This window comes from Pempheris klunzingeri, chromosome 12 (assembly GCF_042242105.1).
Source record: "Pempheris klunzingeri isolate RE-2024b chromosome 12, fPemKlu1.hap1, whole genome shotgun sequence".
NCBI classification, from domain to species: Eukaryota; Metazoa; Chordata; class Actinopteri; order Acropomatiformes; family Pempheridae; genus Pempheris; species Pempheris klunzingeri.
In genome coordinates, this window is record NC_092023.1 from 24,629,618 (window position 1) to 24,651,949 (window position 22,332).

The window sequence follows — 22,332 nt, forward strand, 5'->3', positions numbered from 1 at the left end:
TTCCTCTAGCTTCTTCTTGATCATTATTATTATCGTTGTTGTTGTTGTTGTTGAAATGGAGCTTTTATTTTGAAGGTGCTAAACGGAAGTTGTATATTCTTCATAGCGACTTGGACACATGTGGCTCAATATTTTATTTTGGCTCAATTCCGACTGGACAAACAATTACTTAATTGCATCATAAAACATAAATATCCAGAAATGAGAGGGGGGGGGGGTCATTTGGGTGGGAATGACACACTGTGGTATTAAACAGCTAAGCTAGGTTAACAGAGAGGTGAGCATAGCCTCACATAAGTGACTCCCACCAGAACAGCGTTATAATATGCTGCTAGCTTTAGCCAAGGCGTTAGCTGCCAAGTTCCCGCATCATTTCATTTCTCCGTGCACACATTCCCGACATGGAGGCTCCCGTCGGGCTTACCTTTCGCCTCACAGTCGGCACAATACTTGTTGTCTTCTTCTCTCAGCAGTTTAGACAGAATGGCCTGATGCTGCTCATTCAGTTTCTGGGCTTTCTCTCTCTCCGACCGCGTCGTCATGTCGCTAAAGTTTGCAAGCTTGTCCCGCCTGTGTCGAGCCGATAAAGAGCACGGAGAGCTTCAGCCTGTGTTAGAAAGGGTGGGACATCCCCTCGTAGCCGCACTGTGCCGCCTGTGTTCAGCTAGCCTGCAACCTGCTAGCAAGGTAATATGGATCCAGAGCAGCATCACCCCTGCTGCATTCACGGCTGTCGGATTTTTCATTAGCACGTTTGGACTCGCTACGAATTTGGCTTCTTGCATGCAGATGACATGAAGTTACACATACAGAAGGCATTCGGCTAAAACCAGGACAGCATGCTGACAGGTAGAGCACACATAAACATGCAGCTATTGTTTTAATATATAAAATACTTGTTCTGCTGCTCCTGCATAGAATTGAAATGAAGAGTGTTTCAATGGGCAGAGAAAAGAGGGGGACATTGCTGCTGGTTGTAATCAGTGCAGTGTATGAACTGGTTCTGCGTGACGAGGTGTTAATAATAAAGTCCTGTTTGATTCACTGAACAGAGTATTCAGTCAATGTATGAATAACTGCAGGTTTAACACCGTGTGAGCACTTTTCTGTGTGAAGGTTGCATGTTCTCCTCGTGCTTGTGTGAGTTCTCTCCAGGTACTCTGGCTTCCTCCCACAGTCCAAAGACCTGCAGGTTAATGGATGGATGGATGGATGGATGGATAGATAGTGTATATGTCAAGGTACCACACAATAAGTGATTCCAGGTTCGAATCCAGGTTTGACCCTGGGGTCTTTCTGTGCGGTGTTTGCATGTCCTCCGGGTACTCCGGCTTCCTCCCACAATCCAAAGGTTAGGTTCATTGGTGACTCTAAATTGCCCATAGATGTGAGTGTGAGCATGAGTGGTTGTTTGTCTCTGTGTGTTGGCCCTGTGATTGGCTCCAGCCCCCTGGCGCTGAACACATGGCGTAGCAGAGCTCTGCAGATCAATAAGCACAACAACTGCTAATAGATCCAGAGTTTTTAATGTAGTGAAGCTACATGTGTCGTTTAAGTGCACTTCAGACAATCTCTGCCTGCTAATGTCCTCCCTCAGAGGATATTTTTATCATTTAATTCAAAATGTAAAAGGTTCTTCAAAAGGTCCATTTGGATTTTTTGCTTTGTTTTGTAAATGACAGCCTTTCAGAACTAATTTCACCAACTTATAAACCTTCCAGCAGTTGTTGCAGTACCACGGGGGGAAGGCATGGTCCACTGAACCAGGGGGAAATGCCAGATTTAAGTGGACGGGTGTGAGGAGAGATATAAAGCTCTCTCTAGTTTCCTTGTCAGTGTCCAAACCTTTAAAGTATTCTGTAGAATGAAGTTGCCCTTTACATTAAGATGGACCCATTTCTCAGAAGCCTGTAAAATATTAGGCAGACGAATAAGGGAGCAGCCTCTGTGGTAAGCCAAGCAGACTGAGGGGCATCTTTAAACCAGAGCCAAAAACAACTACAGAGGCAAGCAACTTGGTCGCATCTAATATCTGGCTACAACCCCCCACCCCCCCCCACCCACCCCCCTCCTCGAGGGAGCATTGCAGGATAGTAAGTTTCAGTCTAGCTTGCTTGCTCCTCCAGAGAATAGAGTAAACTTTAGTGTTAATCAGGTTGGTGCTGCATTAATGGATACTTAAGACTCTTGCCTACCTTTTCCCACTGTAGTGACGACCTCTGTGACCCTCTGCAGAAACACAATCAGACAGATGCGGGAGGTGTGTGTGTGTGTGTGTGTGTGTGTGTGTGTGTGTGTGTGTGTGTGTGTGTGTGTGTGTGTGTGTGTGTGTGTGTGTGTGTGTGTGTCATAGTTTCTCCAGTTTTACTCCACAGGTGAGTAAGCTGAAAGAGAGGTGAACTAAAAGAGAGGAAACCCCGACACCTGGTGGACAGATGACACCATTGCTGCCCACCGAATCACCACCTGTGTGTGTGTGTGTGTGTGTGTGTGTGTGTGTGTGTGTGTGTCTCCAGTCTTCCAGTGTCCCAGTGCTGAGGCTCCCTGGAGGCCTAGGCCAGAACGTGTAATGTCCCAGAGTGCTGTAAGGGCCACGTGCATAAATCCAAACACACACTCACGAGTGTACACAGCTTCTGAGCTTCTGTTTATATCTCCAGACACACTCATTGTATTCTCTCTCTCTCTCTCTGTCTCTCTCTCTCTCTGTCTCTCTCTCTCCCTCTCTCTCTCTCTGCAGACATGGAGAAGGGTGGTGTGAGGCTGCAGCTCATGGTTTCACTCCTGCGGTCTCCGCTGCTCCCCAGCTGAACACACCTCCACGTCAAAGTAAGTGAACTCTGGACCCTTTTGCTCAAAATGTACTTGTCTCGTGGTGATCTGCGGCGGTGGAAGACCAGAAGCATGTCAGCCTCTTTACTGAATCACAATGTGCTGCCAGGCAATGAAGCGTTGATGTTTTGGGACTGAATACATTTGACAGTCTTCTCATATATTTAATTTCTCACAGCTGTTATTTGTCCTCCAGGATACCAGAATGATGAATTAAAGCTACAAGCGTTCAACAGTTTGTTTTTCCGTGTCAAAACATCAAAATTGGAGGCCACACCATTCAACAAAAACTCTAAAACTTCACATTGTTAACTTCTTTCTTACACACTGACCAAGTTTGACGTGGACCTCTGAGGAGGAGTTCGCTAAAGTATGACCCCAGTAAATGGAAAAAAAATCAAGAGGTAATGCAGCAGTGAACACTGTCCTGGGAAAGATGGTAAGTGCGTTTATCTCTGTGGCCCCAAGGGCAGAGAAGCAAAGCTCCCACTGAAGGAGCTGAAGGTAAAGCTCATATTTCTGTGCATCACAGCAAGTTTTCATGGGAAATCTGACAAAAGAAAATCGTCAGTAGAGGACACGTCCCCTCTCAGACAGCCATGATGGAGGGTCCTCACACACATCTGTAACCAGCCTGTGATGTCTGACTTGTACTTCATGCTGGGTTCTCCCAGAGCAGCGTCCACAGCGCTGCTGTCCCCAGCCGCACCATGTGAAACACAGACATGTCACTTGTTCACATGTGTCAGTGGGGGTGGAGCTGCTGGGACATCTGAACTTTACCTGTAGCTGTTGATCAAACGCATGTGTGAAAAAGATGATACACCGTGCTGAGGTAACGACACCACAAAGAATCAGAACAGGAGGTCAAAGTCCCTTTTAATTAAATGGTTTTCATTTTTCACTTATAGTTAATTATTAATATGTTCATCATTAGTTCCATACACACATTTTTTTACACTTATAGCCAGTGATAGTTTAGTTATTTTGTTTTCTAACCTGCTGGGCGTGTGTATGTTGATCTGTTGTATAGAATTCCTCTTATAAATAAAGTTATATTGAGTTGAACTGAGAGGTTTGTTTCATTATGGTCCACTCACCTTTGGTTCACCAGCCAGCTCTACAGCTGAGGAACTACCTTAACCTATGCCGCTTATCCTTCTGGGTCATGGGGGGGGCTGGAGCCAATCATTGGGCGAGAGACGGGGTACATCCTGGACTGGGTGTACTACTGTAAACACTGACCAACAACCTCTCTGATGTGCAAATATCTGAAATGATTATCAGATATAATAGCATGAAATCTTCCTGTGTGATGGACCTGCTTCTACAAAAGCCTTTAAAGGGCAGCCCTCCTTCAGCTTGTGACATAATCTATTTTTGAAAGTCCTCCGAGGCTGACAAAGCTGCCTTGTTTTCGTTCAGCTACATGCTACCAGAAATAGAAGTTATACACCGAATAACAATATGATCACATGATAAAAAAAGAAGTAGCCTTTTTTCGTTTGGGTTGCATGAAAAATTTACTGCGTCACCTTTAATGTTGACAGACAGCGGGACCAACAGCAAAGAGACGTTACAGTGTTGACATGGCACAGGCAAGGTAGCAGCTACTCCTACACGAACAACACAACGGAAATTAAAGTACATTTCTAACATCGGAGGTTATCGGAGGAATTCATTAAAAAGTTTATCATAACAATAAAAAAGTTGACATAGAGAAAGTGTGAAAAGGAGAAAGTACAAATAATACAAAAAGTTAAAACAATTACAAATAAATTAATATCAAATATATATATATATATGCAGTATATAGTACATATACCACATTATATGTAATTACATGTGATTGTACTGGATATACTGAAAAAAACCTAATCTTAAAACTCAGCTTTAGGTTAACAGAGCAGTAGTTAAGCTTAGAAAAGTCATCTGTTAAATCTTAAACGGTGAGTAAGAAATTTTTCAAACGTACTACTTTACTAAAGCAGACAGTTTCAACATACACACCATGATCCACAACGAAAGAATGAGCTACATGCATGAAGTGTATGTTCACATACATGGCGTTCCTCCATCTCTTAGTGGTCGCCACTCTAAACTACAGTCTCTCATCACCAGTTGTTCCCTAGAAAAGTTAAATAATAGAGCAAATAAATATCAGCACAGTTATCTTTCAACAAAGCCAGCACAAGTGTTTCAGAGACACGCCGAGCTTCTTTGACACCAATGCCCGTCACCACTAGAGGACAGCACAGGCTCATCCTGCCCTGTCAGTCAAGTCCTGCATCCTAAAGGGAGACTTTTGTGGGATGTGGCTGTTTCCAGCACGTCGAGCCTATAGTCACGATGATGGGATTGACCAGTTTTCCCTTTAAAAATGACCATGCAACCACAGCCCATAATTTATCCCACAGACTGAATACAAATACGCTGTAAGTCGTCAGGCAGTGAGCTAATATTGCTGCAAATAATTAGCCAATAAGAGAGGAGGAGGGACTGTGACACGGCTGGGGATGCACTGAACCATCACCTCAGGTCTTACAAACAAATACAGTTCAAATAAAAAAAAACACCACATAACCTCCACTGAAGGTTAACGTCCTGATGCAATGATTCACAAAATATGTGATGCTCGTCATGCATTTTGCTCCAATAGTGTGTTAGCCTTTGATGAAGCTTTGATTTCTGAGTCAAATCCTTGTGGATTTGCAGAGATTTCTTAATAGTAGAGTTCTGTACTGTAATAAATGAGAGACTGGAGTGTTTTCACGAGGTCAAACATACTGTGTGTGTTCACAGTACTTGCCAACTAATGTTTCAATAACTGTAATGATGTCCAATGACTCAAAATACCTTTAATTAACTCCCACTCTGGTGGCCGTTTTAGAAGTTTATGTAGCTCCTTGTTTGCTGTGTCAACAGGACTGGACATAATGTTCCCTTTCTGCTTTTCGACTGGGAGCCGATCTGTTCCCCATGAATAGATTGCGTTAATATTGCTTTAGCTGGTTTAATAGCAAGCAAACAAAGGCTAAAACAGACTAGCAACATTTCACATTCCTCGGAAATGTATTTCTCGAACGCAATTAGCAACAAAACCACCTACTATTTTTCTAAATACAATTCTGGGTGTTAGTAGTAGTTGTTATACACAGCACACAGACTCCAGGAGCAACTATGGGCCACTGTTGTTGCCAAATTAGACGAACGTGCTTTGAAAAACAATGTCTCAGCTGGGAAAAACAAAGGCAGTAAGGTGATCTACCTTACGATGATGTCGGCAGTTGGTGCGAGGCCATAGTATTAGAGATTTACAGAACCATGGTTATGTAAATAACCCCAGTGTTCAGGGATAAACAGGATTAGTGAGAGGAATAGCATGTATCAGTGGGTTTTCCTATAATGCCGTCCATATAAACATGATATTTCAAATGGTCCAGCGTTCCAAATGCTCTGCCATACCATGCGTCACTATTCAAACAGGTTGCATGAGGCTTGTCTGGAAAATAGGCCAAGTTTTCAACCTGTCATTTGAAGGGTTAATGTTTGACCTTATCTGTTGACGGTCAGCAAACAAAAGTCTGGGCACATTGTGAACATCCCTCTGAATTATGACAAACAACTGTTTTAAACCAGGGGCCAAACAGTTCCCTCTTCAATCGGATTTGGCTTTGAAAGAGACAATCTGCTGTTTCCATTCAGCTAAGAACCAAAAGCAAACGCATAAAAAGCAAATTCATACATTTCCACTGGATGAGTTGCGTTGATTGAACAGGCATCCCGAACGTGTGATTAAGTTATGACACAGCGTCACGCATTTGTTAGAAATTTGGACTTGTCAGCATTTGGCAAGTTGTTAGTATTGTACAGTTAATGTTGGTCATTGAATTTGCTGTCTGAAGATAGAAATGCAAAAAAGAAACGCACCTCTAGTGTACAAAATGATGGCCGTGAGCGTCTCAGACAGCACACGAGACAGACAGAGCTACGACATTTATGGGAATGTTTCAGGGACATTTTACACGTAGTGAGTTTCCATCACAAAAAAAAAAAAACCGCTTTAGCAAGATTGAGGTCGTTCTCAAAATTATTAATTCTCAGATTTATCATATCCTAATCTGCATAAGAATACTAGGATGAAAAAAAAAAAGCACAACAGCAGCACGAGGTGCACTGAAGGCCACGGAGGCTTTAGACAGACTGTTACGATGGCACATCAGTGACCTGGTTTTTAAATGCACACTGAGGCAGAATGGTGTCCCATCGGCAGCAATGCAGAGGTGTCGAGAGGTCGTAAGGTCAGGGGGCAAGAAAAAAAACCTCTTGCTGAGTTCACAGAACAGACTCGATGGCTTCCGGCGTGGCCCCTAAAGCTTTGGTTTGGTGCGTGACGAGCGGCGAGGTCTCCTCCTCCGCCTGGACGTTGGCCACCACCTCCACCCGGACCTCCGCCAACTCCTCCTCCTCCTTCTGCTGCTGCTCCTGCTGCTTCTTCATCTCCTGCTGGTTGATGTGGTGGAGGATTCCAGCACCCAGAGCGTCACCCTCCACGTTCACCACCGTGGTGGTACGATCCCTGTATGCAAAGAGGGCATGAGAGGCCGTCAGCTAATGGACAACCAGCCTTTTCTTTAGGCTTAATTTTTGGCCATGCTGTGTCTTTTTTGACAGAGATAGTGTAGAAACAAAGAAAACGAGGGGAAATAGAGCAAGCGGGATGACGTGCAGCGAACAGTTCAGCCTGCCAGGAGTAAAACCAGGGAGTCACTTTGCACCCATGTGGTAGGCACCCTAACCACTCTGCCATTGGGTCACCCAAGGTCAGCCTAATTTTAGCACACATGGAAAATTAGATTGCATGGTTAAAGTTAGTCATGACCTTTCACCTGCTAGCCTCACCTTTTAAGACAACCTCTTCCACAGATCATCCCTCTTTGTTAACCCCCACTTCACTGCTTTACCCTCTGTCTTATTTACCTTAATAATCTCTCGCTTGAGAGAGTTCCAGGTACAGTATTTCCTAACTAAGAAAACTAAAAGGAAGGACTGAAAAAGCATGCAGTTCTCCTTATCAGCCGCTAACAGCAAGTACACGGAATGGCAACAACACTGATAGAGCTCGATCTGCACAAGGCCGAGTGTCTTATCTTCACAGCTCAGACGATTTTGTTCCACAACATGAAACCCTGAAGTGACTTCTGAATGCCAGACTTCTGCACTGGAACATTTCTCATAAAGCAGGAATTCTCTTTCATAGGTTTCCCTTCATAGACCCTGGTCTAAGTTTTGTTATTGTATTGTGAGCAACTTGGGTGTAGATATAGATGTAGATGTAGATGTAGATGTAGATGTCGATGTGTGTATGGATGTGTTGGTTTACTCACACAATCCAGTCAACAGCCAGCATGAGGGACAGGTCGTTGGTCGGCAGGCCGATGGCCTCCAGGATGATGGCGATGGTGATGATGCCGCCGGCTGGGATTCCTGCTGCACCCACACTTGAGGCTGTGGCTGTCACCCTGGAAATGATAATTAACTTTGCTGGTAAATGTGAGAACAAATGATTTTCATGTGTGTTTTCATCTCTTAATAGTTATGCTGAGCAGCAGGAAGAAAAACCCTGAACTCACAGGATGGTGAAGATCTGTCCAGCGTTCAGCTCAGCATTGTTGAGCTGAGCGATGAAGACGGCGGCGATGCACTGGAATATGGCCGCCCCATCCATGTTAACAGTGGCCCCGATGGGGAGGATGAAGCGGCTGATGCGTTTGTCCACACCGTTGTTCTCCTCCACACATTTTATCATAGAGGGAAGAGTTGCCGAACTGGTAAGAAAACGAGGGAGACAGAGCATAATTATTTTATCATTTATCAGCCATTCTGTGTGTGAGAACATACATATGTTAGTACAGTTTGCCCTTAATGTCTGATTGAGTGTCTAAACATCATAATAAAAATATGGCATAGCAAAATCCAGTTGATGTACTTACATTTGTGTTGAGAAATTTTTACTTCTGTAAACCTGCAAGACTTTTGTAATCTGTCTTGTGTACAAGTCAAACTTTTTTACAATGAATCTTTTAACTTGTTTCCTAACGGTGCTTTATCACTACTGTTCTTTGCTGATACTAATTTCATTTAGATGATCCACCCTGACAACTGTTTTTAATATCTAAATCCATCTGACTTTTAAATCACATAGATCTATTTCTGAAATGACTTTTTCCTGTTTCAGTATGATCCACAGTTCATCTGGGACCTGTGCTGCGACAGTATACCTGGAGCAGGTGGCGAAGGCAGTGGTGAAGGGCGTGATGAGGCCTGACAGGAAGCTGAAGGGGTTCTTGCGCGTGAAGCCAAAGTAAATGAGGGGCAGGACGATGCCTCCGTGGATAATGTGGCCCAGGATTGAAGCAAAGATGTATTTTCCCAGACTGGTGACCAGAAGAACCACATCTTCCATCTCTACAATCTTACTGCCCACCAGGAACATGATGCCAAAAGGGATATACCTGAGACACAAGACGTAAGAATTTAAAGGAAAGAAAAAGCAGAAGGAAAGCAGCTGGAATGTGGGATGATAACAGTCAGTGCCTTTAATATATTGATTATTGTGACAAAATATCACCTGATGCAGTCCTGTATCAGCAACACTCCACCCACTTCTACTCACCACATGATCCAGGACACCAGCACCATGGTGGCCTCATTGAAAGCGTTGAAGAAACGAATGAGTTCCTCCCCTTCGTCTCCCAGCTTTCTCAGCGCCACGCCAAACACCATGGCAAATAACACCAGACCCAGGATGTTCATGCCATCTGTTTCTGTGCCAAAAGGCACCTAAAACACACAGCAGAGTCAGACTGTAGGAGACCAAAATGGTGAAAAGACCACGGGGAGGGAGTGCCGTTAAGAACCCACTGGTTGGTTCAGATAATATTGGAAAATCAGAAAAAATGAGAAAGGGCCTCCAGCCATGCAGAAGCATTGACAGATGTGTTACATTTGGTTTGGTAAGACACATCTGTACTACTTTCAGAAGTACTACTTATGATCGAGAGTACTTGGACAGTGGTTGCTACATGACATACAGCAAAATTGTTCTCCTCACTTTTCGAAGTTCTGGTCATTAGTAATTAGTTGTGCAGGAATTCATAAATCAAAGTATTCCACCCACTTATCCATTGTCCTCCACTTATCCTTAATAAGGGGGGGCTGGTGCCTAAATCAAAGTATTGGGAGGATAAAAAATTTGATCTGATACTGGTGCTAAGGTCAAAGTCAGAAAATCACCCAAAGTTATTGCAATTTATTTTGTAGGGAACACAGATCCCTTCATAACATTTGCAGGCAATACTTCCAATAGTAATTGAGTAATTTCACTATGAACCAGAACTGCTACATTTTGTGCATCTGTTTTCGAGACATCTCATTCCAATCAAAATGCAAACCTGGGAACTAGATGAAAAGTCAGTGGGGCACTTAGATCCTCTGGAGACCATGAATGTTTGTACAAAGTTTCATGGAAATCCTGGCATCACTCGTATGAATATTTCACTCTGGACCAACGGGACAGACGGACTGACCCATGAGCGGCATCGATAGCGTGGCCAAAAATGTATGTTGATCAAACTAGGTCGTGAAACACTTTCCCACAACAGCAGCGGTTCAGTGATGGCCACATATACTTAGCATGGACTGGGCCCATGGGTCATTATGGAGATGTAATAGCGCTGAGGCATTCAGCAGTAGTTTACACGACACCTCTTGCTACAGGGTTTGTGTGTGTGGGTGCACAGGTCTGGAGCAGCTGAAGGATTCAGTGAACTGGATGATGGATAACGAAAAAGGACAGGGATAAATCCTGCACTCAATCCCCTTCCATTGTCCTGAGCTCCCCCATAGCTCCAAAAGCTTCATCCCCTGGCACTGAGGTGACGGTCCACCATGACCCATCATAGACAAACACCATAGACCAGTGCCAAAACCAGATCTCCCAACTGTTCCCTTATACTGGGTCAGTGGGGACATGCAATGGCCACTGGGGAGGAGTAGGATTTAAAAGATTACTACTGTATGTTTGAAATGAGTGTTTAGCAAATTACAAGTTATTTAAAACTGGTGTTATGGAGCATTTTATGCATTCTTCAAGGTTTTTTAGTAGCCACTGGGTTGAATCAGTTCAGTGCAGTGCTGCCAAGAACCTTTAAAAATGGCTAACAGGGTGCTGCTGTGGTAGAAGCCTACAAAGCCTTTTGTGCTTCTGTGTTTAACAGTCTGTATATAGTCATCCATCCATTTCTCTGCCTCTGATCTTCTTTCTCTCCTTCTGACAAACTAACAAACTCATCATATACTCATCTAACAGGCCCCACAGCAAACCTTACAACTGCAACCGGCAATGTGCCAGGCTGTGTTTGTTCCCTGTTCAGACTGACACGGTGTCTTCCTTACAGGCCAAATAGAATCTGGTGGGTCAAGCTGACCTGTGGTCGACACTGTTGACTGACTGGAAGCTCATGACACTGCAGAAACAGAAACTGTTTTGTCAGGTTTCACACACTTGCTTTAAAGTTGAACTAGGCTAGATTTGATTTGATAATCTCAACCTCTATGTAGACGACACCACGAACATTAGATGAAACTGAAGCCACTGTGTCTTCAATGATGTCTGGATCTATTTTAAATCAAACTGTATTGTCCTGAAAAACAATTCTTTAAATGAACAAATACCCTAGGTTAACAGTATTGAATTGCTAATGTTCTGAGACATCTGCTCATCATCATTATTTGTTGTCGATACATGTTTTAATCTTTAAATGAAAAACTCTTACCCTTTGGCTGGATATACCGATCACAGAGCCAGCTTTATTTTCAATGACTGTGTGATAAGACAAACTGACCCTTTTATGACAGCTAAGATGACCGTGTTCACTTTCACAAAAATGTCAGTGTTTCCTACTTTGAACCTTTGAACTGTTGTCCCTAAACCAAATCATCCATTAGTCAGATAGATAGTTAACAGTTTATTCATGAGTTTACCACTCAGAGCAAACACCCTCCTCCTGTTTTTAACTCAGCTCAGAGATAATTGTTTGACTTTTGTAGACACAGAAGAGAGTATCATATATGTGTGTGAGTGTACATGTGATGGTGTGTGTGTGTGTGTGTGTGTGTGTGTGTGTGTGTGTAAGGAGTGCCTCTTGTTCCTACCTTTTGATAGAGGGTGGTCCCATTAGTGTCGTTCCCCACAGCAACCATTTTGTAGTCAGTAGCATACTGCAGCATGAGGAAGAAATGCATGTTTGTTAAGTGCATGGTTGTGCTGATATGTTTCAGTGTCGACAAAACAATGGTTTTCAAATGACTGATAAATGAGAGTGTTACTTTTAAAGGTCACATCCTAAACATGACAAAAATGTGAGAATCGGGACAACTGTGTGCATGTGAGGGTATGTAAAGCAATTGTTTGATACTTTGGAAGATACATTTACTTGTTTTTTTTTGCTCAGAAGATTGATATCAGTGTCATATATGTGCATTACTTTAAGTTTAGTTTAGCATGAAAACTAGGAGCAGCTGGCTCGATATTCAAATACTGGAATTTGTGGTTTTAGAGAGAGTTATATGTTGTATTTACTTCCTGATGCCCAGCAATTAAATGAAGCATTTCTTCTGGTTGCCAGACAACCTCACGTTGATAACAAAACTCTGGGAAGTCACTCCTCCCGGCTGTTGATCACCAAGATATAGGTAGAGCACATGACCCCACATGACAGTTTGTGGTGATGTTGAAATGTGTTGGCATTACACAGAGGTGTTTCTGCTTTTTAGCCTACCCTCATTGGTATAAATGAGGTGGACAAAATAATAGCAACACCTGCCAGTATAACAGAGAACAGTTCTGATACATTTGAGGTTTGACAGCCAGGAACAGGGGGAAGGAGTGAAATACAGACAATGCAGATTATCTAATAACATGGGGGGGAATCACAAGGACAGAGACCAACCACACACTGAAGATGAACTGACAAAGAACAAAAGATCAGGGCAAGTATATGAAGGGAAGGCTAACTAGGGAATCAAGTGACTCAAACAAGGAACAGGTGCAGATAATCTCAAAGGCAGGAAAATATACAAGTAGTAAGGAAGTAAGGTAGAACAAGAGAAGACAAAATAAAACAGGAAACATTTACAAGACCACACAACATAACCAGGGTCATGAGAACTGAACTAAGTACTCAAAAAGTCCTTCGAACAATAAGCAAGAAGAGACAACAGAAGCAGATCATGACACGTTCAATAGCACCGCAAACTACGTCCCCTAAAATGACCCCACAGTCGGTTTCTACACCTCACTGAACCAGTTTCAACAAAAACTGAACATTATAACCTCCTTTAAGGTGGGGTTTAAGAGGATTGTCGCATTAGACTGACTGAGAGTGCAGTTAGAATCTCAACGGATGCAAAGTAGTTTTCGTGAGTGGCTTTTAAAAATTGTGCTAAGCAGGGTGAAAATGGGCTGAAAAAGAAGAACTTTTCTATGAAAAGCAGCATGAGCTCGGGGGCCAGAGTGACACTGTCCTTTCAAGGTCAGACATTCTTTCAGCAGTAAAGGAGACAACCAGCACTGCCACAATGCCCTCTCTCCCTCTCTCTCTCTCTCTCTCTCTCTCTCTCTCTCTCTCTCTCTCGCTCCATTTCTTTAAACAGCCCTATAGGATAAAGGTTCCCAACATCTCGGTAGATCTTTGGACATAAAAAGAGGCCCTAGGTTCTTGGAACTGCATCCTTCTTGGACATGCAGAGCCAGTGTACGTTATGGGACTGTAGAGGCGGCCGTCTGCATAATCTAAATCTCACATTTCATTTGTCTAAATGTCTATTTAAGCATCTAGCTGCTTGTCATTTTGTGTAAATCTCCCCTCTCCTCTGCTGTCTTGGTTTAATCCACTGCTGGATCCATTCCACGGGGGCTCTAGCACAGTATAGGCTGAGTGGGGGGTGGATGTTGAACTCTATGACCTGACTGCACTTTGAAACTCCATTTACGCTTGTAAGTTTATATTTCACTGGCCTGGTGTTAAGGCAATTGGTTTGATAATGTGAGTGCCTGTGCTTGAGCGCACTGTACTTGCATTTTTGTGTGCTTAGCCAGTTTGCATCCCTGCATCCCCAAATATTGAACTTTCCTGGTTCTTATTTTAGCCTTAACAGAACCGATCGTGATTCTAGGAAGTGGAGCAGGATGAGTTCAAGAGCAGCGAGGCGAGGTGGGTTGCTAGGCTGGCTGGAATGGAATGGTTTCGCCATGGTAACGCCTGGTTAGGGACAAGGAAAAGAGGCGTTTGGGCGAGCAGGGGAGAGCAGCGGCCTCTATTCTGAGCGTCTCCTTCATTAAGAGGCATTATGAGGCTCTCGGCACCACGGCCAGGATTTACAGCCGCTGTAAATGTACATCCGCGTGGTTGGTGAAATAAATTCTGATGAACAGTCCACACGAGACACAGGTGGTAAAGAAAACGGACAAAAGGTGGTGATAAAAAGGGTAACAGGTGACATAGTGAGGACAGAAGTGAAGTGAGGCGCTGACACTCACCGAGCGGAAAGCAGCAGCCACCAAGTTGGCTGGGAATAAATTCCTGAGAAAGGAAGAGAAAAACAAGTTAGATCCACAGAAGATCACAGCTATTATTACAGCTACAATTACAGTTATTGACCCAATGGTCTGATAATATTTGAGTGTGTGGTTTGTCAGAAAAAAACTTTCAAAAAACTTTCAAACAGCTGAACACTAGCCCCAGAAAGTCTTTTAAAAGCGCGTGGTTACCCGTCTGAATGATAAGTTGTTCACAGGGTTGGTTTGTGATCACACACTGTGGCTCTTTTCCCAGGATCGTCCATTAAGTCCACTGTTCCCTAAATTCCCTGACAGAGCAGTTACTCTGGCACTGATCTACTGTCTGGTTCATCTTTTATTAAAACAAATCACCAAGGTCTTTACTAGGATTAGATACTCCTGGAAGTTTCACTGTAGTCATTTACATTTCACGTTTCCTTTATTTGATAGTCAAACTGAGATGTTTCTGTTTCGAATGACACCTACAAAAGTCTGCAGCAGCAGTAGTCTGTGAGCCTGTAACTTTTTATTTTACACAATTGTTTTACATGATTTGGATTGATGAGATTTGGATTCAGCTGACTTTTTTGAATATACTTTGTCATGTCATTGGCAGTGTAATTCTGCTTAGATTTAGCGGCTAGTGTAAAAGTGGAATACAGCTCATAGACTGTATGCACAGTTTATGTTACAGCTAGAGGGTGAGGGCAGGCAGCATGCAGCCTAAGAGGTGAAACCTTGGGCAAACAAAAAGGCCAAATGAAAGGTCTCTCGAATGCTCCAGATAAACTGGGCAGTCGGCAAAGAACTGCTAAAAAACAAGTCACTTTAAAACACAACAGAATTTAGCGACTTTACGAAGGAGCGAGCTGATCCAACACTTTACAACGACGTAATTTATACTCGTGAAGTCTTGTGGAGTTTTGAGTACATTTGGGGTCACTGTCCATAGCTAGTTTAATACTTAACATGTAATGGATGATACACCATGTTATTAACTAATGCCAAGACAAGGAAACCATTTCCTTTGAGACCTATGAAGCAACCCCCCCCCCTACAGTCAAGAGGATGCATAATGCAGAGCTCTGAAGAATAGAAAAAAATATTCTAAAACAAGAGAAGACTGCTGGCAGAAAATTGCTAATTGTGTGAATTAGTTAGTATATTTATATATTTATTTTACCGCTTGCACTCTTAATGCAGCACATTTACTTCTGATATGGCAGCTGTACATTCAGAGCACCTTTAAATGTGATACAGCAGATTTAAACATTATACTCAGTTAGTGCATTTAGTCCCATAATGACGGAGACGTGAAAATCCCTTTAGTTTATGGCCAGTTCAAATGAATTGAAGTGAGTGGATATCTTCTGTGATAAACACCATTAGACTAATCAGTTTTATTAGCTGCAACACCAGCAGGGTAAAACTCACACGGCAGCAAATCAGGACCAAGCAGAAAAACATAATCCACAAAGGTCTGTCGCCGCTGAGCCTTCATCGTTCATCACTAGTGTGAGGATGATCTGCTGTGCTGTGGAACATTTAAAGTGTTAAAGGATCTTCTGCATCACCAGCTGAGTGCATGTAGGTAAAAACAACCTGATGCATACAGCTCGGCTGCTGCATATGTAACCTGTTCCCTCATCTGTATCACATTTAGCTGATATTGTCAGGAAAAGAATTGAAAGTAAAAGTGCGGCACTTTTTACAGCAGTTTTAAAAACCAAACTCTGAACATGACCTCCTCTGGAGCAGGTTAGGTGTGCCGTTTCCATGGCGATCTATAGTGGAGGTTTAAAGAGAGCCACCTTCATGACATTTAAACTCCGGCTTTAAGCTCAACATACCTCACTAACCCATTAGTCTCACTTGGTAGTTCACCCCTGTGGTTGTGCAAAGATCGGGGGTAAACAGGCCAACATTAACAAAGCAGGTCACATGGGTGAAACATTCATCTGGGCTCCTCTCACTGTGTTTCCAGGTGTTTGCAGGCACCAGAGCCAGTCGAGCATGCTTCAGCATGCTTCGGCTTCACTGTCTTTAGTTAATAAATTCTCACCTACTTTATTTGACGTTACAGCTCAAAGGACTACGGCTCATCCTCACCTCACACAGGCCCGATGTAGGGCTTGGACTTAAGTTTATGATCGAGTAAAGGTTGGTTTAGTAAAAGGCTGAAGTCACCGTTTTGTAGGTTTAGGGTTATGGAGTGCATGTCATTCATGCTGCCTGCCTGCCTGCCTGCCTGCACAGGCTCCGTGCACATGATGTACAACATTTGGCTTCGCCCATTAGTGGGCACAAAGACAGCGCAGATGAGCGAACCCCCTGCAGGAGCTGTGGACTGTGCACCCAAAGGACTTCTTTTATATGAAAACAAAAGCCATTAAAGAAACGTTCTATAGCATATGTTGTTACACCTGAATTTTCAAAAAATGTCCCTGGTTAGAGCAGTAAAGGCATCACCCGTGAACTTTTTTTGGGCACCACTATAAATCCAGTAGAAAAACATTTTCCTTGACAGTGTGTCTGAATAGGCTCCATGCTGAGTTCATTTTCACCAGTGTGAAATAAGCATACAGGGATTACTGGAAGCTTGCAGGACTTTTCCATGTATTAGTGTGTGTTTGTGGTAACTTTATCCTCTGTAACTGTGCAAAGAAATATAGACTTTGCTCACATCTATTCCCACGGTCAGACCTTAGCCGAGCAATCCAATCCCAAACCTCATGACCCCCATCGGCTCGGCCTTCAGCCCAGGGCCAAATGCTGCTTCGGCTGTTAAATATGTAACTCCACAGGCCACACTGGCAGCCAGCCGCCGCATCTTCACCTAGTTGTTTTCTCTGGTGTCGAACGCTGCTGAAACCTGGAAATGTTTGGGTACGTCCTTGCACCCACACAGGGCTTCATACTCTTCTTGTTTCCATGAAGGCGGTCAGGTTTCCTCCCGTCACATGACCAAGGCGAGGATCTGGATTAGCGCTGGGTAACCAGTGCTGAGAGCTGGCATGCTTTTCCCACACAGCCCCCCCCTCCCCTTGCGCCCCACTGCCTCCTCTCTGCAGACTGATTTCTAAAGCTCTGTTACATAACAACTTGATTTCCTAATAAATGGAAGCCAAACAACATTCATGATACTTTTGATTCGGGCCATCGGAAACAGGTTATCATGCTAATGGGGAGTGTTTCTGACTTTCTGTTCACTTCCTTTGCAATCTGAGTCAAACACTTCAGATTAACGGTCGTCTCTGTTAGCTGGACACGTTTCCAAATAAAGATTCATTCATTCAATTGTTGTCGTTGAAATGCTTTTCTTTACATTCAGCAAAATGTCTACCAACTTCGGCACGATGAGAGCATACGATGAAAGGATGTGTGACAAATTTGGAAATAACTTTTCGGAGCTTTGAAGGAAAAACAGCCTTGTTTGAAATGGTTTTAGCCTCACTAAGCCATGGTTGTGACCACGTTTCCAAAAATGAAAAAGATTATTAAAATCAAAAGCCACCATTTATCTTAAAAGATGTTCTCCATTACTAGCAGGGACTTTGACCGGGTGTCTGGTGACCGGTTCACGGAGAGATGAAATGGCTGTAGGCACAGGCAGGACAGCTGAATGGAGTTTAGCCTGGCTGTGAAAGTCTGCACTTATGTGGTAAAAAGAGACCCAACCCAAATAATAATAATTATCATTAGCGTTTATTTTGCTCTCTTCTAAATCACCCAATTTACATTCAGTGCTTTTCACCGTTTGGCCGACGTTTTGTGTTCCTCTGCATGGCACGAACGAAGGCCGGATGAATCATCAGGGGACCGTGAACGACTGTGTGAACGTTGAGCCGATCCATCCCACAGCTGCTGAGATTTCTCAGTGAGGACCAAAGAAGTGGACCAACTGACCGGCCGTGACACTTCAACAGGACTTGTGTCCTCTAGCATTTGGAAGAATTTACCTTTTTTCCTCACTGTAACTAGAACAAATTCTAAATCAGCCCATGGTGCCTTTACATGGTGCCTTCATGGAGTGTCATGGAGTGTCCAACCCTCTCCATGAAGTGCTGGTTAGATACAGGAGTTCTTTCAGTGCCAGACTAATTGTACCACGATGCACTACAGAGCGCCACAGGAAATCATTCCTGCCTGTGGCCATTAATCTATACAACTCCTCACTCTGAGTGTACATGTTGTCGTATGTTATTACTATTATTATTATTATCATTATTATTATTATCATTATTATTATAATTTATATAACACATCTCCTCACTCTGAAGGTACACGTTGTTATATACTATTATTATTGGTAGTGGTAGTAGTATTATTGGTATTATATAGTACAGTGCCTTACTATGATTGTGCATGTTGTGATATATTTTTATTAGTAGTGGTATTATTGTTGTTATTATTATTATTATTATAAGACTCTGGACTCACCTGGTGCAGTAATTTACCTCTGTGTAATAATTTGTAATAATAATTTTTAATACATCTTTTTTTATTTTTTTATTCATACTTTTATATATTTGTATTTTACTTGTGTTTGAAGTGTATTTTTATTCTTATTCTTTTGGAGCTGTGTGTAACAAAAAGCAATTTCCCCCTGGGGATTATTAAAGGAATTCTGATTCTGATTCTGATTCTGATTCTGATTCTGATTCTGATTCTGATTTAGTCGTGATGATCTTAAACACAACTGTTTCACAATTTTTTATTTTACAACATTATTATTAGTAGTAGTAATAGTATTGTTATTATTATTATTATTATTATTCCCTTTTAAATAAATTATTATAATAATTGTTCCAATTCAATAGCTTTTATTGGCATGACGTTCAACATGTTGCCAAAGCACGACCACAAAGATTATTTCCATCTGATTATCATACCTTCATACCTGATCGTATATGTTTTTGGATGTGATACCTTCTGATCATACATGTGTTTATCGTACCTGTTTGGTCACATATGATCTTTGCCTATTTTTCTTGCCTTTCACTGTGAAGCACATTCTTTCTGCCCCTGTCGTAGGAAACATGCTTTATTAAATAAACTTGACTTCACTTGTCTCACATCACGTACAAGCTCAAAGTGAGGTCCTGAGAGCTGTGAGCGTTGGCCCCTCTCAGAGAAAAGTGATTAAGCCAATATTCTGACTTGAACGTCATGTCCTGGGAAGCTTTAAAAACCCAGGGTTCTGCCAAAGTTTAATACCTTTGTGGCCTGACTGGGTCCATGTGAGATGAAAACGATCCAATTTGAAGACCCCACCTTGACAGCTTCAGTCCAAGTTTATCAGCACTGAGAAAAACTAGCGCTGTGTGCACTGGTGCTCCTGAAATGTTTTGAACAGGTCACCTGTGCGAATATGAAGTCTGACTGCACAGTGGAAGACTAACAGAAGATAGATATAGAAGAAATAAAAGCACGCCGTCCACATGCTGCCATGATAAGGGAGAAGTGCTGACAGCAGCAGACAGTGTTCAGTTTGCACTCCACAGTGCTGCGGGGGATTATCCCTCCACCTCTTCCCCTTCCTCAAAATACACTCCTGTCTTTCAACAGCTGTCAGCTTTCCCTCGCACTGTGGGAACTTATTATTAGGGCTCCTCCTGTGCGGATCACTGAAGGCCGTGCTGATATTTGCGGGCCGAGGCTGCCAGTAGCTGCTGTTTCTCACCGTAACATGACCTGTTTTCACGTTCATCTCCATTGTTTTCCGGCCATCACGAGACGCTGAAGCTCTCAGCTGACTTATATCATATCATGTCACTTACAGACATGCATAGTGCTCCGGTGCAACCGGGCAAAGGAGCCGGAACGAGCTACAAGTGAGCATCTGCTAAATGCGCCTTGAGTCTGAGGGCACCCTGTGTCTCTGCTGGGCAAAAAAAGTACTGAACTACATTTAGATATCTACCTGTACCTCACTGTGACGACACCAGCTGTAAGAGGATGTATTTCCCTTCTCAGCATCAGCAAATAGACAGCAGTCACTTTTGTCTTCTAACTAAACATAGTGAACTAGTATCAGGATCCTTCTGGAAGCATCTTACCAGCCACTGCGGTGCCCTGTGGGACCCCTAGAGGTCCTGACACTGCAGTCCAGGATCCACCGATGTGTAAGATTACATTTAGACATCAAACTTTGTGTTGTGTACGTAGTAATGGCACCATCAAAGTGGCACCAGAGAGGCTTTGCACCCTACTCACTACTACTGCTGCCTAACTACAGCAATGCTGCCAAACACTTGAACGCAGCCAAATTAGGTTCAAATCTATATCTTATGGTGGCCATTCAATCAGTCCACAAGATCCTAACAAGCCTCTGCAAAGGTCCACTATGCAAGCCCTCTTCTTTCTTTTTGTTTTTACACTGAAGTCACACAGCAAGAAGAAAAGCGTGACTGAGTGGCTTCAGAATGGCCGAACAAAGCATTCAGATAGTTACTTTGTTCATTTCAGACCCTGACTGAGCTGCATGAGGAGAGGAGGATCTGAGGAGCTGTGAAGTTCCAGCAAATCCGGTTCATCGGGTAAGATGATGGAAAGGAGTCTGTAATGATGCAAATCAAACAGTCCGGCCAGTGGAGTGTGTGGGAAGTTGATGCTGTGGACCAAGATTCATTTCTTCAACATGCAGGGCAGTTTGTTCACTCTACATCTGAATTGCAAAAGCAGCCCAGGAGTTACACAACTTTTTTGAGCAATTAGAAGGTGGGACTTAAATCCTCCACACATGCAGTGAGTGTCATTGCATGTAATACTGTGCACATGTGTGTAACTAAGCAGCGTGGCCTACATACCAGCGCTCACTGTTCAGAATGACTTAAGTATTGCCACGGTACCTTGCCAGGTCTAAAAACGAGTCAGCGGTCTCCTTGTCGCTGCTGACGCTCTCCAGTCCCAGGCTGTTGGTGTTCAGGGCTCCTGCGCCCACGCCGGGTTTGATGATGAAGGCCAGGGCCACCCCGATCCCCGAGGCGATCAGCGTGGTCACCAGGAAGTAGCCGACCGCGATGCCCCCCAGCTTGCCCAGGGAGCGGGTGTCCAGGCTGGCGGCGCCGGATATGAGGCTGCAGACGACCAGGGGCAGGATGATCATCTTCAGCATCCTGAGGAGCATCTCGCCGGGAAAGGCGAAGTAGGTCATCTGCGCCTTGGTCAGGTTCATGTTGCGGACCATCATCCCGAGCCCGACGCCCACCAGCACCCCGGACACCGTCATGATCACCAGCAGGTTCTTCCCCAGAAACTCCATCAGCTTCTCCCTGAAGCTCCTCTGCGCGCTTTTCTCCAGGATCCGGTCGGTGGAGGCCGAGCCGGGCATGGCGTGCCCGTTGATCTCGCTCTTTTTCTCCATCTTTTTCCTCTTCGGAGCGGCGTGGGAAGCTGAGACCGGTTCCGGGCGACGTGGGTTAGATGCAAACACACACACACACACACACACACACACACACGTTTGGTTCACGCACTGTGCCGAGAGAGAGTGTGAAGGCAGCGCGCAGAGCGGAGGGAGAGCCAATGGAGAGAGAGCGATGACACGAAAAGCTACATGCGCACAGAAGCTCTATACTGAGAGCACATGATGCAAGAGTAGAGCAGATTGCCGGGGTCTCTGGTGATATGGCACATTTTCCTCTTCTCAGTATGAACACGTGGAGAATAAAGCAACAGGGGGAAATCCAAGTATTCTGCGCTCTCCAGGTTCTTTCCATCCGCTCTCTGCCCGGAAAACTGTGTCACTATAATGTGCTGCACCATCTCATTGGAGAGTCTTGCGACTCTTTTTTCCCCCTCACACACAAACACACACACACAAACACCCATTTTCCAGCATATCATTCATTTTCAGACCGGTTTCTTGCTTTTGT

The 22,332-nt window shown here is 43.7% G+C and overlaps 2 protein-coding genes across 2 annotated transcripts in view; both read right to left on the bottom strand.

Annotated features, from left to right (window-relative positions):
* The window catches only part of LOC139210938 (stromal membrane-associated protein 1-like), a 93,321-nt gene extending 92,676 nt beyond the window's left edge, over window positions 1-645 (bottom strand). The window contains exon 1 of the mRNA XM_070841151.1: window positions 425-645. Within this exon, the coding sequence (XP_070697252.1) occupies window positions 425-542 (118 nt within the window). The 5' untranslated portion in view covers window positions 543-645. The remainder of the gene's footprint in view (window positions 1-424) is intronic.
* A 3,692-nt stretch (window positions 646-4,337) lies between these two features.
* Window positions 4,338-21,932, bottom strand: slc1a4 (solute carrier family 1 member 4). The gene is made up of 8 exons (XM_070840651.1): window positions 21,307-21,932; window positions 14,435-14,477; window positions 12,049-12,114; window positions 9,509-9,675; window positions 9,114-9,347; window positions 8,466-8,660; window positions 8,220-8,354; window positions 4,338-7,411 (listed from the first exon to the last, which is right to left on the bottom strand). Exons 1-8 carry the CDS (start codon window positions 21,819-21,821, stop codon window positions 7,168-7,170), a joined length of 1,599 nt encoding a protein of 532 aa, XP_070696752.1. The 5' UTR covers window positions 21,822-21,932; the 3' UTR covers window positions 4,338-7,167.
* Window positions 21,933-22,332: the final 400 nt, after the last annotated feature.